Source organism: Dipodomys merriami, unplaced genomic scaffold (assembly GCF_024711535.1).
Source record: "Dipodomys merriami isolate MVZ:Mamm:240054 unplaced genomic scaffold, mDipMer1.0.p SCAF_10, whole genome shotgun sequence".
Lineage (NCBI taxonomy): Eukaryota > Metazoa > Chordata > Mammalia > Rodentia > Heteromyidae > Dipodomys > Dipodomys merriami.
Window position 1 is genome coordinate 15,323,144 of NW_027202271.1, and position 15,612 is coordinate 15,338,755.

At 40.3% G+C, this 15,612-nt stretch overlaps 1 protein-coding gene across 3 annotated transcripts in view; it reads left to right on the top strand.

Moving 5' to 3' along the window:
* Scn8a (sodium voltage-gated channel alpha subunit 8) overlaps positions 1-15,612 on the top strand; it is a 190,913-nt gene that overhangs the window by 93,732 nt on the left and 81,569 nt on the right. For 2 of the 3 annotated variants that reach the window (XM_070041359.1, XM_070041351.1), the window contains exons 6-9: positions 31-122; positions 11,445-11,666; positions 12,939-13,002; positions 14,831-14,972. In XM_070041359.1, coding sequence (XP_069897460.1) covers positions 31-122; positions 11,445-11,666; positions 12,939-13,002; positions 14,831-14,972 — 520 coding nt within the window. The remainder of the gene's footprint in view (positions 1-30; positions 123-11,444; positions 11,667-12,938; positions 13,003-14,830; positions 14,973-15,612) is intronic. The other variant, XM_070041368.1, reaches the window with a different exon arrangement.

A 15,612-nucleotide genomic window follows, 5' to 3' on the forward strand; every position in this document is an offset into this window, starting at 1 on the left:
TGTGTCTGTGTGTGACCTCCCTTACTACAGATATGTGACAGAGTTTGTGGACCTGGGCAATGTCTCAGCGCTGAGAACATTCAGGGTTCTCCGAGCTTTGAAAACTATCTCTGTAATTCCAGGTGAGAAAATGTGTGCACAGAATTGACTTTGCCGCATCTCCTCTTTCTCTCCATTCATTTTGTCCACCACATTCTAAACTGATGTCAGCCCAGTTGATATGGCCTTGCATTCTGCATGCTGGGAGACAGCCTCTGGAATGGCCGTTTGGACCCTAGGCAATTTTCTCTGACCATGCTTGCCAGGCATGCAGCCCTCTTTCCATCCATGCTTTTGAAAAAGCACATGCTTAAGAATCCTTTGAATTTTATGGTATCTGGGGGGAAAAAGTTATCATAGAGCTGGTCGTCTCTTTGTATATAAATCATTTGAATCCTAGCCTCATGGAATTACAGTAAGTTTAACATTTGCCATTATTCCATTGCTTGTGACTCTAGGCTTCCTGTAGCATGGTTTGCTGATGGAATGTTATTAAATTATGCTTTTACTGTTATGGTAAATTATTATGCTTTTACTGTTACTGGGATTATTTAATCAAAGAAGAGATCTACATAGTTAAGTAGTCCAGAATTATAGACAAATTTAAAAGCCTTGGAGTTGGTGAACAGAATTTTTATGATCTCCGCTTATCATGTGAGACTGCTGTCTATTTCACTAGAGTGAGAGCCAGTAAACATCTACTGTGCGTATGCTCAGGGATTATTCTCAGACATCAATCCCAATGAAAGCTTGTGCAGGTGCTGATTTTCAAAACCAAAGGTAAGATAAGATACAAACAAAAAATACAGAAACTTATGTAATCAGATAATGGGATGAAAGGTAGTTGGTTAACAGTATCTTTAATTTTTTTCCACCCTTTTCTTTTTGGTCCTGGTTGAGCTAGCCCAGTGGTTCTTAACCTTTTGAATGTTTTGGATACCTTTGAGACTCAGATGAAAGGTCACAGACCCTCCCTGATGCCCATCCATGGACCCAGGTTAAGACCCCTTAATTTGAATCATTGCAACTGTGTAATACTTACCTTTCTAAAGATCAGTCATGAAATCTGAAAGGAAGGATATTTAGTTAGTCTTGACAGCCTAAGGTGTACTGGTGGTAAAATGACAGAGGTCAATACCATGTTGCTGCTTTTTGGACTTTCCTTGCATTCAGGGTTTTTGAGGAAGACTTCCAAAGGCAAGCTTTCCACAATAGTTCTATAGAAACAGGGGTTGCAGAGATGCAGAGAACAGAGGCATCCTATTCTGATCATGTGGTTTATCTCCTCACGGATAACTCAGAAATATTTTCGCTTGGAGATGTAGCTCACATAGTAGAGTATCAACTGCACAAGCAGACCAAGCCAGGGTAAGGCCTTGAGTTCAAACCCATTATACAAAATAGGAAGGGGGGGGGGGGAAGGAAGGAAGGAGGAAGGAAGGAAGGAAGGAGAGAAAGAGAAAAGGAAGAAAGAAAAGGAAGGAAGGAGAAAGATTTCTCTTATTCCCTTTTCAGCATTGCTTAATATCAGACAGCAAAGGAAAGCACAAAGGTAAATTTTGGTTGAGCCAGGGTTGAGTTATAGTTTACCAGGAACTGCAAGAAAGGTAAATCCCTAGGCAGGGCCTGTCTTATTTTCTTAGGCAACTGGACTGCTAGATTTTTACTTTCGTTTTTCCTTTGTTCTCACTCTTCCTTTGGACCCTTTTAAATATGATCTTATATTTTTGTTTTGTTATATTCCATTTTGGCAGTACAGGGATTTGAAATCAGGGACTTAATGCTTGATAGGTAAGTGCTTCTTTTTTTTGGGTGGGGGGGGTCTGTCCTGAGGCTTGAACTCTGGGCCTGGGCACTGCCCTGAGGCTTTTCAGCTCAAGGTGAGCGCACTACCACTTGAGCCACAGCACCACTTCTGGTTTTCTGGTGGTTTATTGGAGATAAGAGTCTCATGGACTTTCCTGCCTAGGCTGGCTTTGAACTGTGATCCTCAGATGTCAGCCTCTTGGGTAGCTAGGATTGCAGGTATGAGCCACTGGTGCCCGACAGGTGCTCTTTTAAGCCACACTCCAAACTCTTTTTTGCTTTAGTTATTTTTGCTTTGGCTGAAGGTTGAACCATGATCCTCCTGCCAATGCCTTGTGCCTAGCTGGGCCTGTAGATGCAAACCACTGTACCCAGTTCCTTTTTGTTGAAATGGAGTTTTACTAACTTTTTATCTGGGCCAGCCTTGGACTTAACATTCTCCCAATCTTTTCCTCCAAGTAGCTGGGATTTGAGGTATGAGGAGACACTGTACCGGGTCATGATCCCATGTTTTTTGCTCACTTCCCCCAGCATACTCTGCAAGGCATCTGTCTCTATGTTCTTGTGATCTCAATACTTCTCTTCCAGAATTAAATTGGAAAGCTGCATTCTGTTCACTAACTGGGGCAGCAGATGCTATCTCTAGCCTAGCTCATCTCATTGCTTCTGTCATTATCTCTGCAGTATGTTGACTTTGACCAGGGCATTTCTACAAGATAACTCTTGACTAATGTCATGTTACTTAATACATTGGTGGTTGATACATATATAATATATACATACACATACACACATACACACATATAAATTTATAACAGAGTGCCTAGCCCAGAATAACGCTTCATAAATCATTGTAGTAGTAGCAGTTATTATCATAAAGAAGAAACCTAAGCCCTAAAGAAAGGTTTATATCAGGATTTGAACATCAGCTTCACAGTTTGAAATAGATTCCCAGATGCCTTTTTCTAGAAGCATCCCCAATTGAGCTGGCTTTAGGAATTTTAACGGGGCTGGAAAGTAGTAAAATAGGTCACTGTCATTAAGCGGTATATTTGGTGTTTTGTTGTTGTTTTTGTGCTGGTCTTGAGGATTGAACTAAGGGCCTGGGTGCTGTCCCTGAGCTTTTTTGCTCCAGGCTAGTGCTTTACCACTAGAGCCACAGCACTAGGTTCTAGCTTTTCGGTGGTTAATTGAAGATAAGAGGCTCACGTACTTTCCTGTCCAGGCTAGCTTTGAATCATGTTCCTTGGATCTCGACCTCCTGAGTAGCTAGAATTACCTATAAGATGTGAGTCAGCAGCACCCTTTTTTAAAATTCAAGTATGACTTTTAATCCTTTTGCTCTCCATGTTCTTTTAAAATTAGTAAGAAAAATCCAGTCATTGCTCATGAAGAAAATTCCATGTGCAGTTCCAAATTTTCTGTCATATACTCAGACAACTGTTGTCCTAGTCCTACCTGCCAGTTACCCAATTCCCCTTCCAAGGTGGGGGCACCATGCGTGTATATGTCATTCTGGACTTATCTCTTGTTTGAAATTTGAAGTGAACTTGATTCTAGTGTTATAGGGCTGTGACATAGTACAGGTAGTAAAAACCAAAAACATACTTTGTATACTAAGTTTTCTCGTGGATCACCTCAATAGAATGTGGCTCTGTTTCTGGTTTCATAATAGGCTTTTGAGAACCTATAAAGCTGCCATGGGGTGTGCAAGATCTCCCCAAACTTCCAAGTCTCAGTTACCTTCTTGAGTATTTTTCTTTCCTTGTGCACTCATCCATCTCATCTGGGCCCAGGCCATCTTTTTCTTTTCATCTAGTAGGTATGTTGAATGTGTCAAGGCTGGGTCTTCAGAAAACTAGAGAGTAAGGTGTGTGGGTTCATTCCAAGCTTTGTATAAGAAACACTTTGCTGTAGAGACCTTTAGTAGCTTAAAGACCAAATCCACATTCTAACACTTTGCATTTGCTAATTGATACCTGGAAGTGTATCTCTTGTGGTTTCCCTTTTGCTTCAGGCTCCAATTTGAATGACAGTGCATACATTCTCTGCTGAAATGTGTTTTGGCATTATGTGACCATATTCAACTTGGAATTGAAATATTCTGCCTAAAACTTTATGGCTTAAAACTGTGTTCTTATTTATCTGGGGCTTAGCAGAAAAGTGAGCTAGTAATTGACTATCAGAAGTTTTCCCTTCACTGTGCTTTGACTCAATGCTACAAGACAAACATTCCTGAAGACAGTGTAAGAATCTTATAGAGGGTTTCTTGGGCTTCTCTTGGAGAATAGCCCTTTATAGGGTAAATAGAATCCATTAGGAGGGTCAAACATGCCTGTTCACTCTCATTTCCATCATTTCAGTGACTGTCCCAAAGCATTACTTACCCACTGCTCACCAGTACTGATTTAATACTTTCTCACTCTCTTTAGTGTTATTTCTTGGCTTTTTGTCTCTTGTATTTTTAATCTCTGGTATATCTTAATTCTCTCCTTTCATTTCTATTACTTTCACTCCTAACAATGGAGTTGTATAGGAAGCAGAGAAAATGATGGTCCCTTCTCTTTCCCACCCTAGTATCACAAAGAAAGCATTTTCTTTAAATGTGTAGTTTGAATGTGGCAATGTATAGTTGCTCAAATGTAGGGTTTGGAACAAATGTTTTTAGACTCTATTCAGACTCATTGCTTCTTTCTAAATATTTGTTATTCATTTTGTTGCTTTTGTACTTCTTCTCTCATGTTAGTTCTTGAAGAAAGGTAACTAAATTTTAACTGTGTTCTTAAGTAGAAAGCACTTAGGTTTCACACAGTCCTATTGATCCATCTCTGAAAAACACTTTAGCTTTGGTCACACTTCATGTGAATCTGGCCCCAAGTAAATAAATATGTGGGCCCCAAGAATCTTTTTCAGATTATTCTTGATCTGACAAACCTTTAATAACTACCATTGTGAGAATTGTATATGCAGTAGAAAGTGTAACAAGGGTCTACTTTATATCTCTGGGACTTGTCTGAGCCCTGGCTAGATTCTGGGAACTGAGAAGCTATTCTTTCCCTTGGGCTGAAAACTGCTTGTAACTGTTACTGAAGCCTGTTCTAATATTAATTTTGTAGAGAAATTAACTCAACATTGTTTCAAACCACTTAACTTTCTCAATCTGAGCTATAAACTGGGGAAGGTGAATTAACTTATTTACAGTCTGCAATCTGGATGTTGTCAGAAGACTTTGATCCTACTATGCATGGTTGATTTCTCCAGGCCTAGCACTTAAGTCAGCTTTGTTCATTTGTTCAAGGGATCGTTGGGCATTATGAAAGGCAATAGGAGAACCAGCGGTGCCTTTGGAAATAAATAGGAATAGAGCTACAATTTCTACAGCTTCTCAGAATTCCTGAAACACTTGACCACTTCTCTGGTAGCTGACCTTTTTGTACTGTGGGTCCAACTGTCTTTGGGGGATTTGTAGTAAATTTATTAACTTCTGCTTAGATACATACCAATGCTAGTTAATATTAGAATTCTCTTCCAAGAGTTCTCGCTGTCCAATTAGCCCCCACGTGGCTTCTGTTGCACACTCTGCTGTGTAGGAGTTGTTTGAAGGAGCATTCTGCTCTGTTTTGGATAATCGGTCTTCAGTCAGTGTCTTGCTTGTTCTGGCATGTGCTATTGTGAGCCAATAGAAGAAGCAAGACAGCTTCCCTTCACAGCCAGAACAGTGGCATTTTCTGTTCTTCCCAGCATTGAAGCAGAAATTCTACCATCACCTTCTTATCCTTGCTGACCTTGCTGTTGGTGGCAGGAGTCTTTTTGCTTGAATGTATTTACTGTTGTGCAGCCATTGCTGGCGTAACTGTAGAGGTGGAGCTTAGGAGATGTAATAATGATATCATCTCCATAAAGTGCCATTGATACCTGTGCAACCATTGTCATTCTCAGCTGTTAGCCCAAGTGGAAGAAGAGCTGTGGCTGAGACCAGGATACAGTTCAGTGGCATGTTTAATGCTGGTGTAGTCATGTGCCTTCCTTCACTTGCACAACCTTGTCTTCTCCATACTGCCTTCTAATTTTTTTTTCTTGATCTAGATGAGTATCTTGGAGAGTATACTTTGTAGAGAGCAGTAGTTAATGTTATTTAGCAATGATTGTTGCCTAATTAAGATTTTTTTCTCAGTATCTCTACGAAATACAAGCAGTACAAGCAGCTGAAGACCATTTTCTAAGTTTCTACTTAAAACTTTTCTTTCTTTCTTTTTTTCTTTCTTTCTTTCCTTTCTTTTTTTTTCTTTGTGTCTGCCTGCCTGCCTTCCTTCCTGCCTTCCTTCCTTCCTTCCTTCCTTCCTTCCTTCCTTCCTTCCTTCCTTCCTTCCTTCCTTCCTCCCTCCCTCCCTCCCTCCCTCCCTCCCTTTCCTTCCTTCCTCCCTTTCCTTCTTATCCATTACTGGTTTGAACTCAAGGCTTGTACTTGCTAGCACTGGTACTCTGCTGCTAAGCCATGCTTCTAGCCCTTTTTGCACTGGTTATTCTCAGAATTTTCATTTTTTGCCTGAGCCCATACCTAAACCTAGGTCCTCTTATCTTACACTTCTTTGTATAACTGGAATGACAGGTGTGTCAATCCCCCCCAACACACACACACACACACACACACACACACACACACACCTTCTTCCATCGAAATGGAGTTTTGTGAACTTTTTTGCTTGAGCTATCCTGGAACTCTTCCAGACCTCAGCCTTCTAGAGCTTAGCTGAGATCAAAGGTGCATGCCATTGTACCCAGCTACTAGTTGTGATAGGGTCTTGCACTTTGCCCAGGCAGGCCTCTACTTTGGTCCTCCCAATCTCAGCTTCCCAAGTAGCTAGAATTGGAGGCATGAACCACCATGTCAAACTTTAAACTTCTTGAAAGCTAAACACATTTTCTCCAAAAGGATGGTTTAAGCCACAGACTTTGTAAGACAAGGAATTTTTTTTTTAACTTTCTGGTTTCATATTTCCAGATTTCTTCAGCAATGACATCTAGCTTGTAGAAAAGAGATATTAAGCCAGTTATTAATGAGCATTCATGTCTATCTCTAAGAAATGACAAGTGCCTTCTGGTTGAAGCTTTAGTGGGATAGTATAAGGGCACAGGAGTATTTCAGGAAACCCAAGGGCTGGATTGGTCTTGGGCCTCTGGAAGCAAGTAGGAACCAAAATGCACAGACAGAAAAAGTACAAGGAAGTACTTTGTCTCTATTTCCTCTTTCTCTTTGAATACTAAATTCCTTCACTTCACAGATGTATTTTCATATAATGATACAATATTTCTGCTGCTTAGACACAGACTTATATATTACCATTCCCATCACATAAAAAGATTGTCATGTTCTACATTCCTATAGGGAAGGGTTTAATTTAGGACAGGTGACCACCCTGACATCTGTAGCCAAGAGGAGGTATCTGTACAAATACAGATAAGGAGAGCTTAGCTTTAAAGAACAGGAGGTAATTGCAGCTTTTGGCCTGAAGTTTCTTTGTGTGGATTTAAAATCATTCATAGTTCCCATCCAAGGAAATGAGATGAGACTTATGCTAAAATTATATATTTTTAAGAATTCTTATTTAGAGCAAAACCATTAGTTTTGTATGTTGTAGTTTTATACTCTCTTACAACACTTTTCAATTTAGTTAAGATAGCTATAAACAGAGCCTTAAATGACCATTCTGGTATTGAGATTAGTGCTTGTCTGACCCAATCAGAACAGGTAGCTATGCAAACTCTTTATTTAAAAAAAAAAAGAAAAAGGTCAGGGCACTGGTGGTTCACACCTGTAATCCTAGCTACCCAGGAGGCTGAGATCTGAAGATCATGGTTCAAAGCCAGCCTGGGCAGGAAAGTCTGTGGGACTCTTACCTCCAATAAACCACTCAGAAAACCGGAAGTGGTGCTGTGGCTCAAGTGATGGAGCACTTGCCTTGAACTGAAGAGCTGAGGGACAGTGCCCAGGCCCAGAGTTCAAGCCCCATGACTGACAAAAAACAAAACAAAACAGTCCAGGAGTGTCAGGCACTGGTGGCTCACATCAGTAATCCTAACTACTGAGGAGGCTGAGATCTGAGGATCATGTTTCAGAGCCAGCAAGGCAGGAAAGTCCATGAGACTCTGATCTCCAATTAACCACTAGAAAACTGGAAGTAGAGCAGAGCTATGGCTCAAAGTGGTGGAGTACTAGCCTTGAATGAAAAGCTCAGGGACAGTGCTCAAGCCCTGAGTCCAAGCCCCATGACCAGCAAAAAAAAAAAAAAAAAAAAAAAAAAATTCCAGGAAGCTGAATGTGGTGGTTCAAGCCTATAATCCTAGCTGCTCAGGAGGCTGAGATCTAAGGATCACAGTTTGAAGCCTGCCAGGGCAGGAAAGTCCATGAGACTCTGATCTCCAGTTAACTATCCAAAAAAGTTGTGAAGTGAAGCTATGGCTCAACTGGTAGAGTGCTAGTGTTAAGCAAAAAAGCTTAGGAACAGTGCCCAGGTGTTCAAGCCCCAGGAATGACACCAAAAAAAAAAAAAAAAAAAAGGAAAAAGAAAAGACAAAAAAGAAATTTGCAACCATTTTGCAGTGACCCATCCAAATATTCTTGTAAAACCATTCTTTGACTTAGAAAACAGTAGACCTTTATAGTTTTAGGAGCCTAATACTGAATTATTGACCCAATAAAGATCTATTCCAGGGCTAGGAAGGTGGCTCAGTGGTAGAGCGCTTGCCTTGCATGCTTGAGGCCCTGGTTCAATTCCTCAGCACCACATAAGCAGAAGAAAAAAAAAAGCCGGAAGTGGCGCTGTGGCTCAAGTGGTAGAGTGCTAGCCTTGAGCTGAAGAGCTGAGGGACAGCGCCCAGGCCCAGAGTTCAGGCCCCACGACCGGACCCCCCCCGCCCCCCCAAAAAAAATCTGCTCCATCTGAGTCCAAATATAATGAGGACTTTTGCTATTCCTCAGCAATGGTATAGAAATAAGTTCCATAACCCTGGAACATTTTGCTTCATGATGGCTGCCTTCCACTTTGTTCCTTCAGTGCCTTCTTACCTAGCTGTGTGGTTATGGGATAATTTCTTAGGTTCCTCAGGTCTCAACTACTAAATCTCAAACAAATAAACATCTCTGTCCTCTTTTAAAGACTTGTAGCAAAGATCTTTGCCTTCTCCTTTACTGCAACTGCCTCATAGTGCTGTTTATCCACATTCTATACATTGGAAAATATCACTCTTAAGAGACGATCTTAAATTAGTTCTGAAACACAGTGGGTTGTAAATAATGACTAAGCCAGGAGCACAGTTTCTGCTTTCTGATTCTCCGTCTGGTGCTCTTTGTGCATAACTCTGAGTTGAAAAAGATTCAGAGTAGAATGTCTTGTCTCTGGAGCCCAGGAAAGCTTTTCCTAATCCCTTCAGTGCCTCCATCTAGGATGCCACTCTGTAAGAAAACTCAGGCCTTTGCACACTTCTGCAGCCTCAGCCTGCCTCTTAGTTCTTTTGTTTTTCTGTAATTTACTCTAGATCTCTTTCCAATTATTTATAAGAAGGGTAAAATATTCATTTACTCTTTTTGAATAAAAATTTATTAAGTGCCTTCTACCAGCCCGTTACACTTCTCATGGGCTCAGATTCAAAGTTTGTTGGGCTTAACTTGAAAATTCAAAGTGGTGGTTATTTGCAAAATACAGCGGGAGGAGAGTCATACCACTCACAAGATCACCATCATGTGAGGTTAGTTATGAGTAGTGGCATTTCCCAACTAGGTCTCTTTGAGGAAGGAAATGTGGATACTAATGATAGCTATCAAGTGCTTGAGTGCCAAGCATTATACTAGATATGTTTTATCTTCATTGTCTTGTTTAAACCACACAAAAGTTTATAGATTAGTAAGCTTAAATTTAGACAACAATGGTTAATATTTGAGTCATTTACAAGATGCTTTATTTAATGTGTTATATAAATCTTGCTTAGTCCTCATAACAGTTCTATGCTATTGATGATCATAATGATGATGATTACTATTGTGAGTGCTGGGGATAGAACCCAAGGCCTTGTACGTGCTAGGCAAACACTACCATTGAGCTAATTACTCCATTTTACTCCAGCCTTACTTAATCTCCATTTTAAAGATGAGTAAATGGAGAGATCATGAGGTTAATTGTATAATGTAGTTAAGTTTAGTGATGATCCATACAAGCACATACTTCAAAGACAAGATCAAATTTCCTTTGAATGTCAGCCTCATAGTCTTGACTTCAGAAACTGTCCAGGGATGAGATCATACCTGAGCCTGTGTGTCAAGGCTCAGTGACTGTCTGCCTCTTGCAGACAGGACTCTAGCCACCAGGAGTGTCAGTGCTTTTAGGGCCATGTTCTGTAACAGATTGATATCAGGCATTCTAAGGAGAGCTTCGTGTACACTCATTTTGACCCAAACAGTATGAACCTACAACTATATTTTTTCTGTCTTCTGTCACTTATCTATTCTGTGATATCCAGAAAGCTACGTTCTTCAAGTTTAAATTTGAACCAGTGTTCTGCATTTAAAAGCCCAAGTTAAAATGGATTGCAAGTCTTTTTGGTTTTAAATCTAGGATAGAACAAAGGTCACTGTAGCAATCAGGGCATGTATGTGGTACACAAAAAGTATATTTTTAAATGGAAAGGCAAGCTATAAATACTGGGTTGAGAATAATTAGCATTTTCAGTACATTGGCATTTTCATGGCTCTAGAAGAGAAATATTACTATACTTCTCTGCTTCTTGTTGCCTTTTAAATTACCAAGTAGTTCCCTCTTCAACCTGATTAATCCCTGATTTTTCCATTTGTTTATTCAACAAATATTTACTGCAGGCTAGACTTTATAGATAGAGCTTTGAATAAGACAAGCATTAAAAATGGTTTACTTCCATATGAAATTCTACAAAGGAAAGCATGCGGTGCTAAGATACTAACAATTAGTAAAGGAGGGAGAAGAGTTAGAAAGGCAAGAAGACCTGGAGGAAATGGTATTTGGAAGGTTAAAGAGGAGTAGACAGGAGAGAAGGAAAGCATCCACACAGAGGGAACAGCATGTATGAAAGACATGAGGAGGGACAGAACTTGGTTCGTTTTGAGAACTAAAAAGTAGTCTGAGACAGGAAAGTATAGCCACGGAGAAAAGAACCACATGTTGATGGAAGAAGCTCTTCTGCTTTTTGAAAAGTCAAAGCCAGCCCTGGGGCAAAGAAATCTGTGACACTCTCATCTCCAATTAGCCACCAGAAAACCAGCAGTAGAGCTGTGGCTCAAAGTGATAGAATGATACCCTAGAGAGGAAAAAAAAAAAAAAAAAAAGCTCAGGTACAGTACCCAGGCCCTGAGTTCAAGCCCCACTTCCGACAAAAAAAGAAAAAAAATAGTATCAGCTTTAACAATTGACAAGCGTGGAAACCGGTACTTCTGCTGACCCATAGTATAAGCTTGCAGTAACTATAATTCAGGGAAGGTGCTGTGGTTGAAGGACAGTGGCTGGGGCTAAGGGGAGCGTGGGAAGTGAAGGGACTTCCAGGTAACTTTGGTTCTGGGGGCTCTATCTCCATAGGATTGAAGACAATCGTGGGTGCCCTTATTCAATCTGTGAAGAAGCTGTCGGATGTGATGATCCTGACAGTGTTCTGCCTGAGTGTTTTTGCCCTGATTGGACTGCAGCTGTTCATGGGGAACCTGCGAAACAAGTGTGTCGTGTGGCCTATAAACTTCAACGAGAGCTATCTTGAAAATGGCACCAAGGGCTTTGACTGGGAAGAATATATCAACAATAAAAGTAGGTGGCTCCTCCCTTGCAAGAGGAAAAGCTTGTCCCTAATTGATGTGGTCAGAAGCAACCACTGGGCTTCAAAAGTAGATAGGCCTAGAGTGGAATGGCAATACTGCCAGAAGATTTGTGAAGACATTCTCTTTTCTTAAAGCAGGATTGTGTTGGGAAGCCCTCAAATATCACACTCTCTCATTTCTACCCCTCCATAGTCAAATAAAATCTTAGAGCTCTTTCACATATACCCTGAACTTTTGCTTTAACATTTAAGCTTGGAAACTTGATATAAATTCTTTCCTTTATTGTGACACTTTAGCTCTTTAAAAATTTAGTTCAGAATATGCCTATGGAATACAAGCTGGCTTAATACTGGTAAGACCTTTGTAATTTATCTAGCCTAGGAAGTCAGGCAGTCTCCAAGGCACCAGTTGCTCCTATTACAGTTAATGTATTCTTAATCATTTTATTTAAGGAACTAAAGTTTTAACGAGGAAAAATTGATGTGGTGATATTTCTATTAACTAATATAAAAGCAACATTGCCATTCATAACTCCTGAGAAATAAAGTCAGTTTCATAGCCATAAGGAAATACTGCAAATAAGATTTCAGAGATGCTGCCTTCTAATTAAAAATATGACATGGTAACTAGTGATCACTGAGGAGGCCTAGAATATTTTGATAAAATTAGAGTATAAGGATAGAAGATTAATATTATCTAAAGGGATGATGAACTCATCAACTTTGATTCAAGTGTCAGAATCTGATGTAGAGAGCAGAAGTACTGGTGGAAGTCAGGTGCCTGTAAAAAGAGCATTACAGCCAGGTGCCCATGGCTCACGCCTGTAATCCTAGCTACTCAGGAGGCTGAGATCTGAGGATCATGGTTCAAAGGCAGCCCAGGCAGGAAACTCCGTGAGACTCTTATCTCCAATAAACCACTCAGAAAACTGGAAGGGGCACTGTGGCTCAAGTGGTAGAGCACTAGCCTTGAGCTGAAGAGCTGAGGGACAGCGCCCAGGCCCAGAGTTTAAGCCCCACGACTGTCAAAAAAAAAAAAAAAAGCATTACATCAAGGGCCTTAGTGCAGCACTTTTAGTTTGTAAGTATCTATAGACAAGTCATGAGAAGGAATTCTCATCAGCTTTCACTGCTATTGGAAAGATTCATATGAGCTTAAATCAATAGCTGTTTCTGCTAGGGCAAGTTAGGAACAGTGTAACCTTATTCTCTCATTCACTTAAATCTACCTATTCATTTCCTGTCTTTTCATACTCTTCTAGCAAATTTTTACATAGTTCCTGGCATGCTGGAACCTTTACTCTGTGGGAACAGTTCTGATGCTGGGTAAGTAGCTCACCTAATTTTACTCACCTTCCTTAAAATAATGTGCCTATTATTAGTTGGGTCAAAATGGACAATATTTTCACATTTCTTTGTACTCATATAATGGACTCTACAAATGGGTCTGACCTATTGCTTGACTCAGATTCTCTTTTTGTTTCATATTCATCTATTCAAAGTTGACATTTCACTAATGGTGATTGTACCTGTAGTCTAAAGCTGAATCGAAGATATAAAAGGATAAGGAAAAAAAATGTAACACTAAATAGCTTACAGATTTACATACTCCCTTCATTCTATCTTAGCATATAGAACAAGGTCATACTTTTTATTATAGTTTAGAATCCAAGGATGACCCAGAAATGTGCTAGACCTAACAGCATAGGGGTAGAAATACATAACAACTTAAGATTTGAGAGCTAGTTCTGCTGCTCCTGGTTTTAAAACCTTTGCCAAGGCATTTAACCTTTCTGAGTCTGTTTCTTTTATCCATGAAATAAACGTAAGTCAGGCTTTCTCTTCCTCACAGTTACTGTAAAGAGCCAATTTGATAATATATATGAAGTTCATTGTAAATAGCTGTTGCTTGGTCTTTATGTAGACTATTTTGGTCCTCAGAACCAATATATTGGTCATTATTCCAAGTATATTGTCATTATTTAAAGCATATTAGAACTGAGGACCAGATCCATTTTAGTGGTATTGGGGCTTAAACTCAGAGCCTGGTACTTGCTAGACAGGCAATCTATCTCTTGAGCCACAATTCCAGCCCAGAACTGGCATTTATTAATGATCATGACAACTAAAAGTCCATTTAAATTACATACTGAAGCAGGAAAGCAATTATCAGGTGGGTCCAAAAGCAGAAGTGGTAATAACTTAAGGGATGCCAACATCCCCAGCTTGTCATAGTGAGTGTTAAAAGAACAGAAATAACCAAGAAGAACTTTTGAGGTATTTATCATTTGGGATAGAAGCTATAATGAATTCAGTTGATTTGTAAATTGATATATATGGCTCTCATATTTTATCATGCATAAAATTACTTAGCATATCTCTTTAAAATATGTCTTTGTAGATTTCCACTATCCAAAACTTTCAGTGCCTGGGTTTTGGGTAGAACGTGGGACTCTGTTTTTTTTGTTGTTGGTGGTGGTGGTCATGGGGCTTGTCCTCAGGGCCTGGACACTATCCCTGTGTGCTTTTTTGCTCAAGGCTAGTGTTCTATCACTTTGAGCCACAGCTCCACTCCTGGTTTTTAGGTGATAATTGGAGATTAGAATCTTACAGCCTTTCCTGCCCGAGGTGTCTTTGAACCACAATCCTCAGATCCCAGCCTCCAAACCAGCTAGGATTACAGGTGTGAACCACCCGTGCCCAGCCTAGGACTCTGCATTTTTTTTTTTTTATTGGGTCCTGTCGTGGGGCCTGAACTCTGGGCCTGGGCGCTGTCCCTCAGCTCTTCAGCTCAAGGCTAGCACTCTACCACTTGAGCCACAGCGCCACTTTCGGCTCATGTGCTGAGGAATCAAACCCAGGGCCTCGAGCATGCAAGGCAAGCGCTCTACCACTGAGCCACCTTCCCAGCCCCAGACTCTGCATTTTTAAGGGATATGCCAAGTGATTCTGAGTCTAGGCTCTCTGTAGAAATTGTCTGATTACTTTCCACCTAATTCCTACTTCCCTATCTAATTTGTTGGCCTGCCTCTGTAGATGGCTGTTTACTATCTCCAAAGTCATGGAGTCGGTGAATTTATTTTGTTTATTTTCTTCAAGAGCATGACTTGGTGAAATTACAGAGAAAACTCTGCATTTCCCTTTCTTTCTTCAGGCAATGTCCAGAGGGATACCAGTGTATGAAAGCAGGAAGGAATCCCAACTATGGTTACACAAGCTTTGACACTTTTAGCTGGGCCTTCCTGGCATTATTTCGCCTTATGACCCAGGACTATTGGGAAAATTTGTATCAGTTGGTAAGTATCTACTCTTTTTCTTTGGCGATAGAGTAGACAAGAAGTTATTTGTGGGTTGGGGATATCCTATGTGAAAGACTGTTAATGAGGACCTTAAGCAGAATATGAGGAGTGGTGTTTTCTACAGACAACTAGTTTATGATATTAAGTGAAGACTCAGTGCTCAGCCACATACAGAAGTAGAAGCTTGCATCCTTGCCAGCCTCTGCTTGGCCTGAAAATATGCTGTTCATGACTACTTTCTCTTGTTTCACCATCAGCAGCATTTCTCCTTTAGGGAATCAGTTTAAGAAATATTAGACCTTGTTTGTGCATGGCACTATGTTAGACATAAAGATGGAATTTCTATCCACAAGGACCTTGATGTCTAATGTATCAGGATTTGAGAGTTGTAGCACATTTGGACTTGTTCAAACAGGTTGTACAGGCAAAAATAAAGTCAGTATCTTTCTCAGGCTGCATTGAAGATTCTGGCACAAAGTTTAATTTTGCTGGCTATGATGGAGAAGTTAGTGTAGATTGCTAAAGCTCTTCCAATTGAGAAAACCCATCACAATTTATTGTTTCTTCTTGACCCTGGTATTTGGTGATGCTGGTTAGTTTGAGAATAAAAATGCTCCCCCTACCCCAATATACGAGG